This window comes from Cottoperca gobio, chromosome 15 (assembly GCF_900634415.1).
Source record: "Cottoperca gobio chromosome 15, fCotGob3.1, whole genome shotgun sequence".
Lineage (NCBI taxonomy): Eukaryota > Metazoa > Chordata > Actinopteri > Perciformes > Bovichtidae > Cottoperca > Cottoperca gobio.
Window position 1 is genome coordinate 24,140,207 of NC_041369.1, and position 18,594 is coordinate 24,158,800.

Sequence of the window (18,594 nt, forward strand, 5' to 3'; positions counted from 1 at the left end):
CCAAAAACACACAGTGATGATCAGATATAGGTAATTAGATTACTGAGACCTTATCGATGTCCAGCCTTGTCGTTATCACTAAGTCTAGTGTGTTACCATGCTGATGAGTGGGTTCACTGATATTTTGTTTTAGATCATAGCTGTCTCGTTCAGCCCAAACGGCGCAGGACTGACAGGCGAGCTGGGTCCTCCAGCGACGATCCAGACTTGGTTTGTAGTGGTAGGAATCTGTTTTCCAGCTGTAGAGTCATCAGTGGAGGTGGGCATTCCTTGCCATGTTCGCTGCTACAATCCACGGTTGTGTAGCGGGGGTTGATGTGAGCCTTTGCCGGCAGGATGGTAACGGGGGCCAGTCTCTTTCTGTCAAGTCTGGTTCTTCTATTTTGTTAGGAGCAGTTTTAATTCTTGCTCGCTTATTCCAGACACGACTTTCATGACTGTTCTCCGGGGCAAGTTGTAGCTTCACCTTTGGGGTCCATTGTATTGTTGTGTCCTTCTCTTCTAGATGAAATATCTTTGTGTGAAGTACTGCAATCGTCTGTAAATGGCCAAGGCAGTCCTTGCAGGGGGGGCATATCCGTGGAAATTAAATGAATATTAGCATATTATTCTTCACTTACTCTGTCATTTGGGAATATGGGTATATAAGTTATTTATGAGCAATACAAAAAATATTTATTAATAAATATTATAATATCTAAATAAAATAAAATAAAATAAAAATGTAAGAGGCTAGCGAGGAGGGCAGTCTCAGTTGAGTGGCCTGCCTTGAAACCAGATTGGTGCAGATCAAGAAGGTTGTTCTGGTGAAGGTAAGACGAGAATAAATGGAAGAAGAGAGACAGGTCGGTAGTTGTACACTTCAGAAGGGTTGAGTGTGGGTTTCTTTAGGAGAGGGTTGACTCTTGCTTCTTTAACATTGTTTGGGAAGTAACCGGTATGTTAGGGAAGTGTTGATAAGCTGGGGGAGAAATGGAAGAAGGTCATGAGTGATAGACTGGAGAAGGTAAGAGGGGATGGGGTCCAGAGGGCAGGTGGTAGGGCGGGCAGAGGTAAGGGTTAAACTGTAATTCATTTGGAGAGAGGGGGGAGAAAGAAGTAAGAGTGGGGGTGAACAGTTGATGTCAGTCAGCAAGTTGGAAAATGAAGAGCGTATGTCATCAATTTATTTTACAAAGTAGTTGACAAATTGGGACGGTAGAAGGGAATATGGAGGTGAGGGACTGGGAGGATCGAGAAGGGTTGAGTAGAGTTTCTTGGGGTTGGAGAAAGTTGATCGAATTTGTTGTTGGAAGAAAGTGCTTTTTCCTTCAGAAATAGAAGAGAAAGAGGAGAGAATAGTTTGAAAGCCAAGGAGGTCTTCAGGGAGTTTTGATTTCAACCATTTTCTTTCAGCTAACTGTAGGAAGGTTCTGTCAGCACTGACTCATCTCAGGACTGGCGAACCTGCTGCAAGGTGAGAGGACGGAGAGAGTCCAGAGAGGAGGACAGTGAGAGTCCTGAGAGGAGGGCAGAGTAGAGAGGAGAGTGTCTGTGGCAGAGTTGGTAAGAATGAGTGAGTAGGAGCCAGGTGAGGGAAGGGCCGAGAGGACAGCTGAGGAGGGAGAGAGGGAGCAAAAGTTACGACGGAGAGGTACAGTATTCGGGGAGATAGTTTTGTTAGATTGGGAGAGTAGGATATGAAGAAGTGATCAGAGATGTGAAGCGGCTTTACAGAGAGGTTTAAGGTAGAGCAATTTCTGCTGAATGAGGTGGTTGCCAGCTTTGTGAGTAGGTGGGGACACACAGGGAGAGAGTAAAAGAAGATAGGAGAGATAGTAAGTCTGTTGACTTCTCTGACTGGATGTTGAAGTCAACAAGAAATACGAGCGGATGGCCATTTTCAGAGATGCTGGATAGGAGAAAGTCCAAGTCCTAAAGAAACTTCCCCAAAGGACCTGGAGGACGGTAGAGAACAACAATGTTCACTAAAACCGGCTTAAAGTGACGGCATATAATTTGAAAGACGAGTGGGTGAAGTGTGGCAGTGGGAAAAGAGAAAAACTTGGGGGATTTCAATTTGTGGGAGATTAGCAGACCAGTGCCACCTCCTCTGCCAGTGGCTCTGGGTGAGTGGGTTAATGAGTCGCTGTGGAGAGAGCAGCACAGGTGGATGTGTTATCAGGTTTGATCCAGGTCTCAGTGAGGGCAAGGAAGTCGAGGGATTGCTGGGAGGCGTAGCACAAGATTAACTTAGTTATGCGAGTAACTGACCGGCAGTTCCACAGGCCTCCTGTGACGAGGTGTTGGGTATGAGAGAAGCGGGGGGATAGACAATAGCAGAGAGGTTACGGTGGTGTTGTGAGCATGTGTGAGGCCTGTAATATCTGTGAATAGTAGTAGTATTAGTAGTAGTAGTAGTAGTAGTAGTAGTAGTAGTAGTAGTAGTATTATTAATAATAGTCGTATCATATCATTGTATTTCTTTCGACACACTGACCTGGATTTAATGTTCAGAATAAATGTTGTTAAACTGTCTGTGTTACTGCAAACATACATTTACTACGACTAAGCTCTGTGTTTCTCCAGTCTTGCCTTTCCCCATTCTTTGTGCAAAGTCATATTGTGCACGCCACTCACTCTTTAAATCCAGTCAACCTGTAAGGTTCGCTGGAACCAACAGAACTGAACCCAAAAGCACGACACAGAGACAGGCAGAATATATTATAGTTCAGTTTACTCAGTAATCCAGGCAGGGTCAAATACCGGTAAATCAGTCCAAAAGGCAAACAAATCCAGTAAGGAGCAGGCAGAAGAATCGGAGTCCAAAAACAGGCAGCAGGGTCAAAACGGGCAGGTCAGGAAAACTAAACAGGTAAACTCGACGATCGCTGGAGAGCTTGGCAGAAAAACACAAGACAATCTGGCAGGGAACAAGTGGGAGAGACCTGGTATACATCCTCAGAGAGAACTAATGAGGGAATGAGAAGCAGGTGAGGAGATGGGCTGTGGAAACCAGGTGAGGGGAATAACTTGATTGCAGGCAGTGAGGATGAAGCAGGATCTGAAATGATAAGAGAGTTACTGACAAGGTGAAACCAAACTAATAGTGGGTGGAACGCGTGACACAACCAGTCCATCATGTCTGTTAACCAGGAGTGATAGCGTAGTTGTTTTACCTGCTGGTCATTGGGACGGGCTTCTTTCAGGTCCAAAAGGGAACAGAAAAAGACTGGCAACAAAATATGGCCTGCTGAAAAAAAGAAACATCAACTTGATGTTTGGCATCTTCACAACGTCAGTTGAGTTCACAGTCAAGTGTTCTACGGGTTGAAATTTTTACAAACTGCATTTTTATTTTAAACAGTGAGACTCAAATCGTTGCTTTGAGATAATGGCACTGCACAGATTTCTCAGTGACACAGAAGTAAGGTGTTAAATGAGATGAAGAAGAGTTTAGAAACTAACCACCTCGGTCAGAAAATGACATGTTGTAATGTTCACAAATAATAATGTTGGATGTCCTAAACGGGTCACAGGGTTCTCGAGGGTTCCAGAGTGTAAGAAATGTAGTCTACACAGTAAGTTATATGCTGCCAAGTACTTATTAAAGCAACGTTTAGACCCACACATATGCAGTCAACATGCGTAAGATAAACCTCTCAGCTTGAAATACATGTATCTTTGATAAGAACAAGAGTTTGTTGTTTCTAAAACACCGACTCTGGAAATGTCCTGCCTCGTATTAACCTCATGGTTTCTTTAAACATTGGCAATAAGACATTGGCGATAAGATGTGCCTGCCAGGCAGACCTCACTTTCAGGTTAACTGCTGTTTGATTTGCTTCTTCATCATCAAATATGAATATCTGCTATTGCAATAACATTAAATAATCACTTCTTGTATTCACACACTCACAAGTTATAAGTCCTATAAGGAACAATGGTAGAAATGTTGTTGTACTTTTCAGACAGGAAAGAATTTCACATCACACATCTGGTGAAGATGTTCAGTTTAATAACTGAAATATTTCACATGTCTGTCGTGTTTACGTCTACAACACAGTTACAATGTATTATTATATTACTAAAGTACTTTTTATAATATCATAACACTATAACAACATAACATCTGAACACACTTCACTGTATCGGTTTTCCATTCTTTGCAGTTATATTTTGTTCAATATACCTTGCTGACAATGTGTCCCAGTGGACACCTGCGGTACTGCCACAAATAACCTCGATATAGTAACTATATTACTATAAGGAAACACATTGTACTGTACACACAGGAACATTAACAGTCTGTGCTAAACATTGGCTCTGATGCTTTGGTCTGAGAGTTGTTTCTATTCAACTTCTCCTTCTCATTGTGTTCTGCGGCGCCACATGTTGCTGTCAGTGGTTCTGGTGAGAGCTGCTGTTTCACTTTGAACACATCCCACCTCTCAGGAAGCAGGCCTTTGTTGAAGAGCACAGAAGCCAGGTAGGAGAACAACAAGATGGCAGCAATGGCAGACAACATGGAGATGGTCTTAACCGGAGAGTACTGGACATAAACACCGTCCTCAAGAGTGCATCCTGGGAAGTGTATGACCGGTGCTAACCCAAGTGATGGGTCTCCACTGAGCAGTCTTAACACTAATCCAATCAGAAAGCCCATAACAGCACCGTAACCGTTGGAGATGTCGAAGAAGAGGACGCAGACGAGTTGAGGGAAGATAATGATGTAGGTCATTTCAGAACTAATGAACCAGAACATTAAGATGCTGGTTTTCACGTTCGTCAGCGATGTACCAACCAAGCCCACTACCAACACGGAAGCACGGATCACCCACTGGATCTCTCTGTCTGATGACTGAAGAAGAAAGTAGAGAGGAAGAAGAAGAACAGTTAAACGGCTAAATATTGTTCCTGCTTTAAAATACTCCTCATATTATTCACACTTCATCCTAGTTTGACTGCCAGCTGTGACACTGGTCTTGTTTTTACCTTGTGAGTCTATGTGTGTGTTTGCTCAGTATGTGTGTTATGAGTCTATGTTTATGTACCAACTACATAATACAGTATTATGATACATTGTAAATCGTAGGAGGTTTTACTACAAGCCCTTTGGGTTTTCTTACTTCTCCTGCACAATCTATGAGTTTGTTGATGTTTGCTTTTGCTGTTATCACTTCCTTTATGCTAATGAAAACTAAACTGAAAGAACAAGTGCATTTGATCACCTGAGGCCTCAGGATATTCTTGTATATGTTGGAGGTGAAGACAGAAGCTGCAGAAAGCAAAGCAGAGTCAGCTGACGACATGACGGCAGCGGCCACACATGCAGTACCGATGATGGAGATGAATGGCGGAGTGAGGTGCTGCAGGGTGATGGGCAGAACTAGAACTGATTCCCCACGTTCATATGGAGATGGAGAGCCATAGGAAGTCATGTTCCAGTCTGAGACACAAAAGAAGGAAAGACTGAAAAATTGTCACATTATCTGTTTGAGTGATTCTGAAATGAGAGTACTGTGTATACTAAGGAGTGAACTAAACACTGTGTGATGCACAGCATGGAGCAGAGTGGGCCCAGGAAAATCATAAACAGACACAATTATCCAATCATCAAAAGTAAAGTTATGTTGTCACATCCCATTGCACATCCCATATCTGAAGACTAAAACAATTCATTGTTTATGAATTTGCATTATTTGCAAAGACAAATATAGATGAAAGTACAGACAAAGGGATTATGAAAATGTCAAAGAATGTGTATCTGCTATTTTATGCTATTTTATCTGCTATTTTATACTATTTGAATTCTGCCATTTTTATAATGGTACTTCAGACTCATTTACATCAACACTGTGATTATTGTACTGTAAATGCTCTTATTCTGTCTAATCTTGTACTAATTGTTATGTTTTTTGCTATGAAGCACTTTGGGCTGCAATTCTTGTATGAAAGGTGACAGTAAATGTGGAACATGTTTGGTGCCCAGAGGATGAATTGTACTGACTTTGGTGATCACCTGAGTTTTCATATAGTTACATATAGTTTAATTTGTCCAGTACTTATATCTGAAAGAATATTTGCAAAACCAATAACTGATGCCATTCTTTGAGTAATAAGGAAATGTTAGCATGCTACCACTAAGGCAGGGGTCGGGAACCTATGGCTCTTTTGATGACGCGATATGGCTCGCAGACAATTCTGAGCTGACATTTTTTAACATGATTAACAAGTAATAAACAATTATACGGTGTCATTTTAAAGTAAAACATTTAGCAGAGGATTTGTTTTTAGTTCACCCCTCTCCTTTCCTCCGCTCTGTCTCTGACTGCACAGCGCACACACTTACACAAGTGTGTGTGTGTGTGCGTGTGTGTGTGTGTGAGTGTGTAGGGGGCGGAGCCCTGCCCTTCGCGAAACAGCTGAGGAGAAACTGCGCAAAGCAAGCAGTAGACCGGGGGGGGGGTCAAACTCATTCACAGAGAGGGCCAACATTAAAAACTGGGACTACGTCGAGGGCCAAACACGGTCCACATTTATTGAACAGGGTACACATAAAGTGCAAAAAGATATGGAACATATTTAAGTCAACTGCAAACGGGTTGCTGAGCAGTTCAATTAAAATATCTGAGCAGCAAAGTCGGCAAATGCTCTCAGTGCATCAGCATAATGCTGTCGGGAACACAGCGGTGGAGATGTTTGTCAGTGTTTGGAAACACGTAGTGACCAAAGTTTCCTTCTGCATTAGAGTCTCCCACAGGCAGCTCGGCATCACACATGTCCGTGATCACACGGCCCTGAAGCTGCAGGTTTAACAGTGAGATGCTTCGTTATGTCGCACAAACAGTCCAGCTCACATCGTCCCAGAGATCTGTGCTGTGTTTCCCTTTGCTTTCCAAAAACTTTCATTTCATTCACACATTTAGATACTTCCTCAAATGTCTTTTCCCGTGGTTGTGCCATGCATTGATTGCCAGGTATGACAGACATATGATATTTTCTCGCGGGCCGGATATAGTAATAATAATAATAATAATAATAATAATAATAATAATAATAATAAATTGTATTTGTAAAGCGCCTTTCAAAGCTAAAAGCAATCTCAAGGCGCTAAAATGCAGGACAACAACAAAAACAACACCAACAACAGACATAAGAGGTTAAATAGGTCATAATTGCCTTGAGTTTGACACCCGTGCAGTAAACACTGAAATATGAGATAAATAACGTAAGCGTTTAGTTTATTTAATAAAAGAGCACGTGTTCAATGCAACACTGATACCGCTATTAGTACTCGGAGACGTGTTATTCTTAAAAAAATGCATGCATAAAGTTGCGTTCAAATTGATTAAATATATGGCTCTCAAGGAAATACATAAACAAATATTTGGCTTTTATGGCTCTCCCAGCCAAAAAGGTTCCCGACCCCTGCACTAAGGTGTTGAACACAATCTTACTTTCTTAATATCAGCATGTTAACATTGTCAATGTTAGCTTGTTCACTGGCATTTAGCTTAAAGTACTGCTATGCAAGTACAGCACTGCTAGCATGGCTGTAACCTCTTGGCCTTTTAAAAAAGTATTATCCTATGGCTCTTGGTTTAAAGCTGTTTATATTTGTTTGTCATAAGCATGCAAAGGTTGGGACTAACACTCCTTGTTCTTGCTACTACTATGTGGTCAGAGATCACTTCTGGTTCCTTTCTGATTAAACATATACTGTTTTGTCAAATCTTTCTTTATGCAGATGACACCATTGTATATTGTGTTGATGATTCTGTCTATTTAGCCATTCAGACGCTACAACCCTTTTTTACCTGATGTAAATACAACTAAATGTATTGTTTTCAACATCCAGAGATATAGATGTGATCAATTTGCATATCTGTGCTGTTACAAGGTTTAAATACAAAACACAAATATTTCAGCATTTGGCTTCATGATAAAAATGTGCATTCATTTGTAGACATGCTGTTATCTCCTTTCACGTTCAGGAGATGTTTACAACACTCAGCACTATATTTGTTTATGATAATTACACAACCTAAAAACACCGTTTGTCATGTAAGTTAGTACCTTCCTTGATCTATGCCTGACACCCATTGAGTAAATAAATATTTGGGAGTTTCTTAGTTCCTGGTACTAAATTTATATGATTAAATAAACACAGGTATAAAGAGACATTTGTTTTCCCAGTTTACCCGAGTATCTAGAACATGTTAATACCTGTGGAGGCAGCAACTGCTCCAAGCAGAATTGACGGTATTCCAAATAGAGGTAAGATCATTGCAGAAACAAAACAAGTTCTCTTGGCTGTGGATGTAGAAGATGCCGACAAAGTCCTCTGATGGATGCACTGATATCCCATACTTCCCAGGGCCTTAAAAGTAAAACAGTTCATTTGTTGATTTAATAAGTCCTGTGGCAAGCTTGACATTTACTGTCTGATTATTTAGTTAAAATAAAAAATGTTTCACTATTTAAATGTGTATTTATCATCATTCTGAAGATATTTATCAAGACTAGAATGAATTGTATTTGACATCAGCTGTATTGTTGCTTCCTTACAAATAATAAAAAATCATCAATCATTATCCAGGTCTTTTTTACTCCCGGTGTACCAATCCAGGGAGCATGTAAGGTGTTGTTCATCAGTGTCTGGCTGATGTCCAAGGAGTAAGGGTTCATCAAAGCAAAGGGAACACAGAGCCACTGCAGAGACAAATACAAATGGAAATAATGAACACACACTTTTAAAGACGTCCTTTGGAGTTTTTGATGCCTTGTGTAAGATTATTTTCTTCAAAAGAAAAGCCGGACACCATACAAACTAAAAGTAAAGGAAACTCACCAAGCTGAAGAATATGAGCACAAGCTGTATAACATCTGTGTAGGCCACAGAGTACAGACCTCCCAGCAGTGTGTAGGTGATGGCGACGGCAGCAGAGATCCAGATGCACACACTGAAGGACACATTCAGGACCACGCTCATAACCCCTCCTGTCAAAAACATTGTAACTAACCAGTTTACATTCATTGTACTAAGTCATATCTACACAGCGTAGAATTTACATGTATTCACTTGTTTCACTTAACAGATAAAGGAATTGTAAACACAGTTACAGATATATGTATATGTTGGTAAAATGCATATGTTTATACCGTACCTAAACCAATTAGTGTTGAGGGCAACCAGAACACGTCAACACAAAGTGAAGCCAGGGACAGTCCACCTGTTAACACTTTTCCATACTTGGCATGGAAAGGGTCCAGCATCGTCATACACTTTCTGTCTCTCATTGGCTTTGCAAACATCGTGCCAGCTTCATTTAAAAGAAGACAGGGCAAGTCACAATTAGAAAAACAATAAAACAACAATTAAAAGGTGAATCATTAGATTCATTAATCTTTAAAAAAAAGTTATCAGTTTAATAACAATAAGTATTGTTAGTTACAACTAATAAATAAAGTCATCAAATGATCATTAAATGTGCAGGTTAGTAATTATATTTAAATTAAGAAATAACCTGCATAATGACCGGTGCCTATTTCCATTTATCAAATCATAGATTTATTTTAACATTGACTGCTAAAATCTGGAACAAAGTTTTAAAGATTCATTTTCTTTTTAGAATAGTGGCCATATTAGATTACTTCACGGAGCAAAAGTGGCTGATTTTCTTTAGTAAATATACAGTTTGGCCGTCTGAAGGGAGACACACACCATGTCAACATGTCAGTTCGAGCTTCATTAATGTCAAGTTATGAAGCATCTCCCTGGTTGTCTGGATACATTATTGTTGTCAGATGTCATTTCAAACTCTTACCAATAATAAAAGATGAGCTGTATGCCGAGAATAACAAGAGTGACCAGGTTAGTCCCATTGAGGGCGTGTACACCATCTCAGCTGTGCCAACAATTAAGCCTCCTCCGACCCATGTAGCTACAGGATGGATCAACACACAGCAAGGAAGTTAGTGCACAAACAACTGCTTTTTGAACAGAGGTCAAAAACGTTTTTTAACGGACACTTTTTAAAATCTGGGTCAAGTGAATAAAAATATTGACTATTTATAAATAGCGGGTTAGTGCAGGAAGTGCTGCTGATGATTCTCTCTGACCAATCTCTGTGGTCTGCAGTGAATGGAGTTGAGCAGAACTGTGCCATACCATGCATACCTGCATTAGACTCTATCTTACAGTATATGCAGTTTATCTCAAGTTTATTTTGAGACCAGGTGCAGTGTTTTACATTGTTTAGCAATATATTTAATCTCATAGAGTTTCATTTAGTGAGAAGTAGATTGTATCTGACCATTAGAGTCTAACTTGTAGTGTAATCAAACTTAGTAACAATGCTTTTAGAAGCTCTTACATCTTGTCTACATGAACACAAATAATGATCAGTACTGTATTAAATGTGAACACTTAATACTTATTATTATCCTTTCTTAGGTTTCTTAACTCTGGCTCAGAAGACTAAATAACATCAAGGGTAACTTTGTTTTCACATTCTTCATTCCAGCTGACAACCTACAATCACTTATTTAACTCTCATACTTCAGAGCTTATATTTCATTACAGTGTTTGTGGAGGAACTCTATGCAGTGCTTTCATCCTCATGCTACAGCTTTGTACATACATTTATTTTTATATTCACAAACATCAATACATTCAAAGTGTCTTGTTGCCTGATAGAAACTGGAACTTTGTGCAACCAGCTCATAAGACACCAACCCTTTACAGAACCAAAAATATATTTATATTCTTAAAAATATATTTCTTTAACAATCACAACTTTGTAGTTCCAGTTTCCATCCAAGTGTTGTTAGCGGTGCTCTCCTCACCTGTCATTGTGAAGATCCCCACCACCACGTTAATGCTCCGGTTTCCCAGCAGAGCCATCTCTATTCCAGAGGCCGAACTTTTCTTCTGTTCCCTTTTGGACTTGAAAGAAGCCCAGATGCCGGTCCCAAGGACCAGCAGGTAGAAAAATGACATCGCTATCACTCCTGGGATGTTAACGGCCATGATAGATGCTGACTGGTTTCCTCACTAGCTGATGTCAGACTGACTAGTGAGTGTTACAGAAAAGAGGGGAGAAAATCTAAAGGACAAACCGGAAAAACAGGAACTTCATCCAACTGAATCCCGTCTGAAACAGCTGATTTAATGATTCTTGGCAAGCATAAAGGATAATCATGAATACATCTTGAGCATCGTTAACATTGAGCCAAGAGGCAACTAAATTAATACTTATTAGAAATATTTTATATTGGGTGAAGAATTTTTGATGCTGCTTTCGGAGATAAACAAAGTCCCTGCACTTTGGAGTTGTGCTCATATTGATGTGTTAATTCATGTCATCCCCCTTGTATTCTGCCATTTACAACATTGTTTGTGCTAGAGACTGAACAAATTTGTGACAGAGTGAAAAGTAGTGAAGCAAACATGCTTCAGGTCCTCGTTAAGTTGCTGAATTGCTGGTGCCTCTCTGCAGCCTCAGGCAGGGCTCTGCTTTTTTCACAGATGACTGACAAGCTGAAAATAAGTGTTGGCCGTGAAAACGCAAACAAAGATAAAAACAATGAGCTCAATGCACATGAGACACTAAAAATGATGAAAATGGAGTAAATTAATGTAAAATATATAATAACTGTAATAGTAGCAAAACTGTGAAATAAAAACTAAATTAATAAAATAGAATAAATACATTAATGTGAGTGAATAAAATACTGTAAATGTCTATAAAGCAAATAGGCTGAATAGGCTTTAAATTTACCTTTAAAGATTTAACCACTTCCAGAGGTGGAGGATCAGACCATAAGAGCTAAAAACTGCTTCACAAAGGTTTTAGTCCTGCACTTTGGAACAACTAACAGTGTGTCCCTGTCTGTCCCAGTGTTCCTTGTCAGGTCGTCATTGATGTTACCTGGTGCCTTTTCCCCGTTCCTAGTGATGGCGAGATGAAGCTTCATGAAGCATTGAAGCTTTCCATCCAATTGGTTCACTCATGGGCCGAAGCTTCATGGTGCTTAATTTGCTCTACTGCGCCATCAAGTGGACAATAGATGTGAAACTGGCAGAGTGATTATAATGGCATGGCTTAGGTGTGTGAAGTAGTGTTGGGCAAATGAAGCTTTTGTGAGGCACCGAAAATGGGTTCATTACTCGAAGCTTCTGGCGAAGTGCAAGGCTGCAGTGGATGTAAAGTATCTTTGCCTTGAAAATTCTTTGACGCACACATCTAAGACTGAATATCATGTTCTATTTAAAAATAAAGATTGATTGTGTGTACGTGTTATTGAGAAGAGAGTGCTGGGAAGAAAATGTGGGCTTTTTACGCCTTAAATGATAGTATAGTTTAAGATTGGATGAAGGGGAATGACATGCAGCAAATGGCCACTGGTCGGATTTGAACCCCGGGTCTTTAATATGTGGGATGTACATTATTGTTTCAACAGATTTAGATTTGGTATCTTTATTTGCTCACAGGGAAGATGATGCTGGCGTGCATAACAATTGTTTCGCTAGTTGGCTGGCTCCATAATGATCCAATACAAATGCAATACCAACAACTCAACAGCAACAACGCATACTACGACAACAACCCACAAATTTTCAGTTATATAAAGTGTTGATTATGAGGGGGCTCTATTGCGGTTCGCTCCCCCTTATATTTTGAATCGCACGCCAAACCCGCGAACCTGTTCCTGAATCAGTCAAAGATCGAAGAGTGTTTATTTCACCACCCAACGCCGCAATTGCCAATCAGTTGACTGACGGAGAGTGGAAACTCCGACAGCCACGTGCATGGGAGGTCTGCAACATTAAGCTTTATTGGAGAAGTTAAAATGGTAAGCTGTATTGAAAAACGGCTACTGTAATAATATTGTTGACTGAATCATATCTGCACAACGTTCAGCTGTTTCAAACATTGCGCCCTGTCAGCAAAACGACTTTTCTTCCTGAAGCGATCGTCTTAAAGGGACAGTGAACTAAGATGTCTGTCAAGTGTGAACACGCAGTGTTACTCATTGGGCGGCTCACGAGCCTCCTGCAGCTCACCAAGCTTTAATTGGTGGCTCGCATGGCAGGAGGCTAAATAAAGGGGTGATAGATATGATTATGCAGTCAATACAGATTTCATAAAAACAAGCAGGGCTATTACATATAACCCATTAAAACACTGAAAGTGTCTGCTCTATTAGCCTACAAATAATACAAAATAATATATAATAATAATTAATAAAAAATGCAAATATAGACTAGAAACAAGATATTTAAACTTGCTCGCCACAACACTGACTCACTGCAGAGCTGCCAGTTTTGGCGCTACAATGGTGGATGTGCTCTTGGACGGGTAGATACATGGTGGGCTAGTATAGATTTTTTTTAACTTATGGTCATTAAAAATATGTTATCATAAGAATGCTTATGAATATGGACATTTGCTAAAATTTGGAGCATTCTAATTGGAGGATACCACGACCTACCTGGCACTTCATACTTGCGTTAGCTCCCGTTAATAAAAGAAAGGTACGAGCCATACAAGACAAGCGTAGGAAAATTCAAGACAAGTGGACAGAGGAGTTTTTATTTGTCCTCCATGAGTCGAACCCTTTGTGCTTAATATGCAAACAAACCCGCTCTGGTTTCAAGTGAAGTCATTTGGAGCGTCATTACCAAACGACGCATCCAAAATTCAACGAAATTTACACACCTGGAAGGGTAATTAGGAAAAATTGAGCAGCTTTCTTCTGTTTCTGGACAACAAAGGCTCAAACACAGGACAACTAATACAGCTGAACGATTCACTGAGACATCTTTTGAGATCGCATGGGTTTTGGCTCGAGCAAAAAAACCTTCTCAGACTCAAAGATTGTGAAAGACTGCTTTTTTGGCTTCAGCAGAAATATTGTTTTAAGGTAATTAAGTAATTATTATTATTATTATTATTATTATTATTATTATTATTATTATTATTATTATTATTATTAAGGTAATCCTGCTTTTAATGAATGTATTGGTTGGCTGCATTGTTTATTGCATTGAAAGTGGCTCTCCTGTTGACTTTGTCCTATCAATGTGGCTCTCATGTAAAAAATAGTGAAGATCACTGTTGAAAGTGACTCTGGAAAGGAGAAAAGAGTTATTGAACACAGTTATTAAGTCTCTTCCAACTGTCAAGAGAGTCGAGACCAAGAGCAAGTAGTTTTGCAACAAATGTTAAACTGTCAGAAACAGCAGTGCAAGAAGATGTGGCAACAAATGAAAGGAAATAGATGTATCCACTACAAATGCTCAAAGTACCTGTTTTACTCTGTAATAAAAGTGGTCACACAACGGTGCGGTGTCCACAGATCAGGAGGAAAACACACAGAGAAATTATAGACTTCTTAGAGGAGAAAGGAGCCTGTTTTGGATGTTTGAAAATAGGACACATGAGCAGAGACTGCAAAAGTCGGTTGATGTGCGTAATCAAACCCATCCTGAAATATTTCACATTGAACAGAAGGACAAGGGAAAGAAACCAGAGCATACGGGACAAAAGGAGAAACCAATTGGATGTAATGCTGTTCTTTCACCTCATACGTGTGGGCAGTGGCGTAGCTAGGCCTATTTTAGGTGGGCTTCAGCCCAACCAAATGAAAAGGTTGAAATAAAAAATGCTCCTTTTTGTGTGGAAAGGGGTTAACGCTATACAGATATTTTAAATATTGTTTCCAAAACTACCTTTCATACTTTACAATGTAATATACCAGGCACTAAGACCCTGGGGGAGGGGAGAGATGGCTCAGAGTAAATCAAGGGCGTTAGGACCCTGGGGAAAAGGGTGCCGCCATAGACTGTACTGGTGTAGCACAGCTTTGATAGATCGCTTTGCCACTCTCAAAAAGAGAAGGAATTATTTGATGCTTCCACCTACAAGTGTCCGAAAGACAGATGGTGTGTTTAAGAGTGGATAGGCATTTTTTTGTCTTAAAGCGCACCAGATTTATGCAAATGTGCTTTCTTTAGGGCAAGGGGGACCTGTGTCCTATTAGAAATTGGTGTCAGTGTGTTCTCCAATCATTCAATGTTTTTATGATGATAAATTAAAGAAGAAAATATGTCTATTGCTTTGTAGTTATTGCCATCTCAGCTTCTTTTTTAATTTTTTATTATTTTCACAGTTGTAAGTACCATCAACAGTAAGGGCAAACATTATTATATGTTCACCTCAACCCCATGGGCTCACAGAGATTAGCAAGTATAAGATTAGTAAGAAGTAATTATACATTCACATACAAATGAAAAGAATTCTCATGCTCCTTTTTGAAGAATAAAGTTTTCAAAATGAAAATATTTCACTTAATTGTCATTGGTTATGGTATTTTTTATACTTTGATTGATTGATATATTTTTCATATTAGTGTTGAGAGTTGTGCCCCCTCCCCTTACCAAGACCACAAAGTTCTATTAGATCTAGTATCTTAATTTTGCTCTCAAAGTGCACCAGATGCATACAATTCACTTTAAAATGTTAAAGAAATGATTCCCGGGGGAGTATGCCCCCAGACCCCCTTAGAAGATGTGACGTCCACCCTACTCCTAAGACATGTCAACATGACTAAGGCCAGGTAACATGGACCTGCTTAACATGACTAATATATTGACGACGCAACCAGCACAAAACACTATGTGTGTGTAGCTGCTTTGCTCAGTGCAGAACTCCCAGACTTACTTCTCCATCATCAGGCCATCTGAGTTCCTGTAATGGTAACTGTACTACCATGCAGGTGCACACAGCTCCACCTCACCTCTGGGCTAAGCCCACCCAAACTTGAAAACCTCATTATTACCATATTTTTATCTGTTGATTGAAACTGTGTGTGAAGGGAAGTAGATGTTAATTTGAAAAGGGGAGACTATCATTGTTCTCAAGAAAAGAAAAACAACTCCTAAGCGAAGGTAATACAAAATATTGTATCATTATCTTTTGAAATTGTGATTATATGTTTTATGCATTGTGATGACATGGTTCTAAGTTTTCCTTCTGTCTATGAGTTTACCAAGGTTGTGACTTAAGAATAAGGGATCTAACCAATTTATGGTTAACTCATGCTACACTGCAATACTGAGGCTGGTGGTGTGCAACTTCCTCTGTGAAGAAAGGCTTTAGATGGCACTTCCGGTGGCAGCTATTGGAATTAGATGACTGAAGGGACGTATGGGAAATACGATAAAGGGTTGTGTAAAACTTTTGACATATGTGGTTTAGCTGCTACTAACTGGTTTAGTTTTGAGGAAGAAACGATAGGAAAACAAAACGTCTGTCGAGAACGCGCTTGCATGACTTGTTAATTTAAAAGATGCGCAAGAATGGACCTTACGATATGAGAAGTGTTTTGGAGTTCAGGAGGCTGATAGTGATGGGAGCGAAGCCCTAAGACGCTTCACACAAACACCACGATTCTTTATCTACAATCGAAACACATGAAACTCTGGCGAGGTAATTACATTTTAACTAACTAAGAGATTTTAGAGATCGATGAAGTTACAAAATTGTAAACAAGTTTTGATCGTTGGAAAGCACCAGTTGCATTTTCAAGAGAAATCAAAACGGAGACCTAAAACTTTAGCCGCTGGAGCTAGAATAGATAGAAACCAAATTGACCATCAATGAACCTGAACAGCTAACGGGACTTCTAATAATCAAACACTTGGAGTAATCCACTTGATTAAACTGCCACATTGTAAACCGTTTGTTTCATTTGATTTTTTGTATTACATTTTTAATAACCTTGATTTGAGAAAATAAAAGATTTGTGAAAACTTAAAGCCGTTGTCCGAAGTCCTTTTCCCCCCATTTCTTCAATTGAGAGGACAGGAGACACCAAGAGCCCCTGTAAGCTCCAGTTTCCATACTACGGCTGACACACTACTGATTTTCCAACATTGTACACACGCCATATAGGACACATAGGGTGAGATGACCCGTATCACCGAATAGGGACACTTAAAACCGAAACTGGCCGAGAGCATCGGTGAAAATCTTATATCTAGTTGGATTTTCGTGTCGAAGACTGACTGCATTGCATTGTGTTGAATTAATGCTGGGAAACGTTTATCTGATGGTGACTATTTGTGTACGTTTTTGAGTTGTCGTGATTCTCGACTTTGTTAAAAAGCCTTTTCCCTAGTAGTTATTTTAGACGGACGATCCGAGGGGATTAAGTTTAAAAGCAAGGCCCAGGAAAGTCGTGCGAGGGTTGTCCTCTGGTGGCACTGAGAAGAGGCGGCTGAGCCTAGCTCCCGTGGCTGACTAAAGGTCAGCTGTTGAATAATAATAATAATAATAATAATAATAATAATAATAATAATAATAATAATAATAATCATAATCATAATAATAATAATAATAACTTTATTTGTATAGCACCTTTCATACAAGAATGTCAGCCCAAAGTGCTTCAAAAACATAACAATTAGTACAAGATTAGACAGAATAAGAGCATTTACAGTACAATAATCACAGTGTTGATGTAAATGAGTCTGAAGTAGCATTAAGAATTAAAATATAGCAGAATTAAAATAGTATAAAAATAGCATAATTAAAATAGCAGATAATATAGCAGAATTAAAATAATATAATGTAGCAGAATTAAAATAATATAATGTAGCAGAATTAAAATTGTATAAAAATAGCTGAATTAAAATAGTATAAAATAACATTGGAAATGTTTTAAACTATCAGAGCCATATTTTGAAAGTATGAGATCAACAATGGGCCCCTGTGGCCCTTCAACTGGTTTACTCCCTTTGCTACCCATTCCTGGTAGTCTTTGGCAAATTTACGTTTACAGCGTCGACCTCTTTATTGACCTTTTAACGTATAAAACACAGACGTCTCTGTGAGTCCAGATTCTTTTGGCAAAATCTTGGTTAAAGCTCGCTTCATAAACAAACCCCAGTTTGTTAAGTTTTATGAAACCTATCGGTTAAAGCCAGTTTTTCTCCAATATATTCTTGAATCATATAAGACAGGGGTTCTCAACGGGGGCGGTAGCTCCCCGCAGGGGGCGTTCACATGTCTTTGGGGGGCGTTTGTGTGTACGGCCTACGAGGTAATTCATAAACACACGCAAAAAAATGTATCCAAATCTAGTAATCAATAGAATAAAACGGCGACTGACTGTTTTTCCTGGCCAAGGTCAGGGTCCTTGAACACAACACGAACAGAACGTGCCATCTCCTGGTCACATCATGTCAAAAAACTTCAATATTCAACTGTCATTGTCATCAGCGAACGCAGCGTGGCGAGTGTAAAACAGAGAAAGGTGGATTCGGAATGTTTCAGGAGAAATGGATGAACGATTATTTATTTGAGGAAGTTAAAGGCCAATGTGTCTAGTTTGTGCGGACGCGCTTGCGGTGATCAAAAAGGCTCTCGAGCGTCATTACAGCACGAAACATGCCAAGCTGCACGAGCTGAAAGGACGAGTGTGTTTGGATAAAGTTAATGTGTGTTTTTAGACTTTTATTTTTATTTTGCTGAGCGATAAAGTGCTGCTTGAAAAAAAAAGCGCTAACATCAGCATCACTGGTGCTGATTCAGGCTGTGTGCA

The 18,594-nt window shown here is 39.6% G+C and overlaps 1 protein-coding gene across 1 annotated transcript; it reads right to left on the reverse strand.

Moving 5' to 3' along the window:
• Positions 1–4,279: 4,279 nt before the first annotated feature.
• On the reverse strand, positions 4,280–11,014 carry LOC115020310 (high-affinity choline transporter 1-like). The gene is made up of 8 exons (XM_029450263.1): positions 10,831–11,014; positions 9,810–9,926; positions 9,150–9,305; positions 8,834–8,982; positions 8,551–8,694; positions 8,209–8,362; positions 5,211–5,428; positions 4,280–4,840 (listed from the first exon to the last, which is right to left on the reverse strand). Exons 1-8 carry the CDS (start codon positions 11,012–11,014, stop codon positions 4,280–4,282), a joined length of 1,683 nt encoding a protein of 560 aa, XP_029306123.1.
• Between the last annotated feature and the right edge of the window lie 7,580 nt (positions 11,015–18,594).

What these genes read in the sequence shown, in the direction of transcription:
- LOC115020310 (XM_029450263.1), bottom strand. Translation starts at nt 11,014, where the DNA reads ATGGCCGTTAACATCCCAGGAGTGATAGCGATGTCATTTTTCTACCTG. An exon ending in CTCAACACTAATTGGTTTAG is followed by an intron (nt 8,983 to 9,149) that starts GTACGGTATAAA and finishes TGTTTTTGACAG; the next exon opens with GAGGGGTTATGAGCGTGGTC. An exon ending in AGCAGTTGCTGCCTCCACAG is followed by an intron (nt 5,429 to 8,208) that starts GTATTAACATGT and finishes TTTGTGTCTCAG; the next exon opens with ACTGGAACATGACTTCCTAT.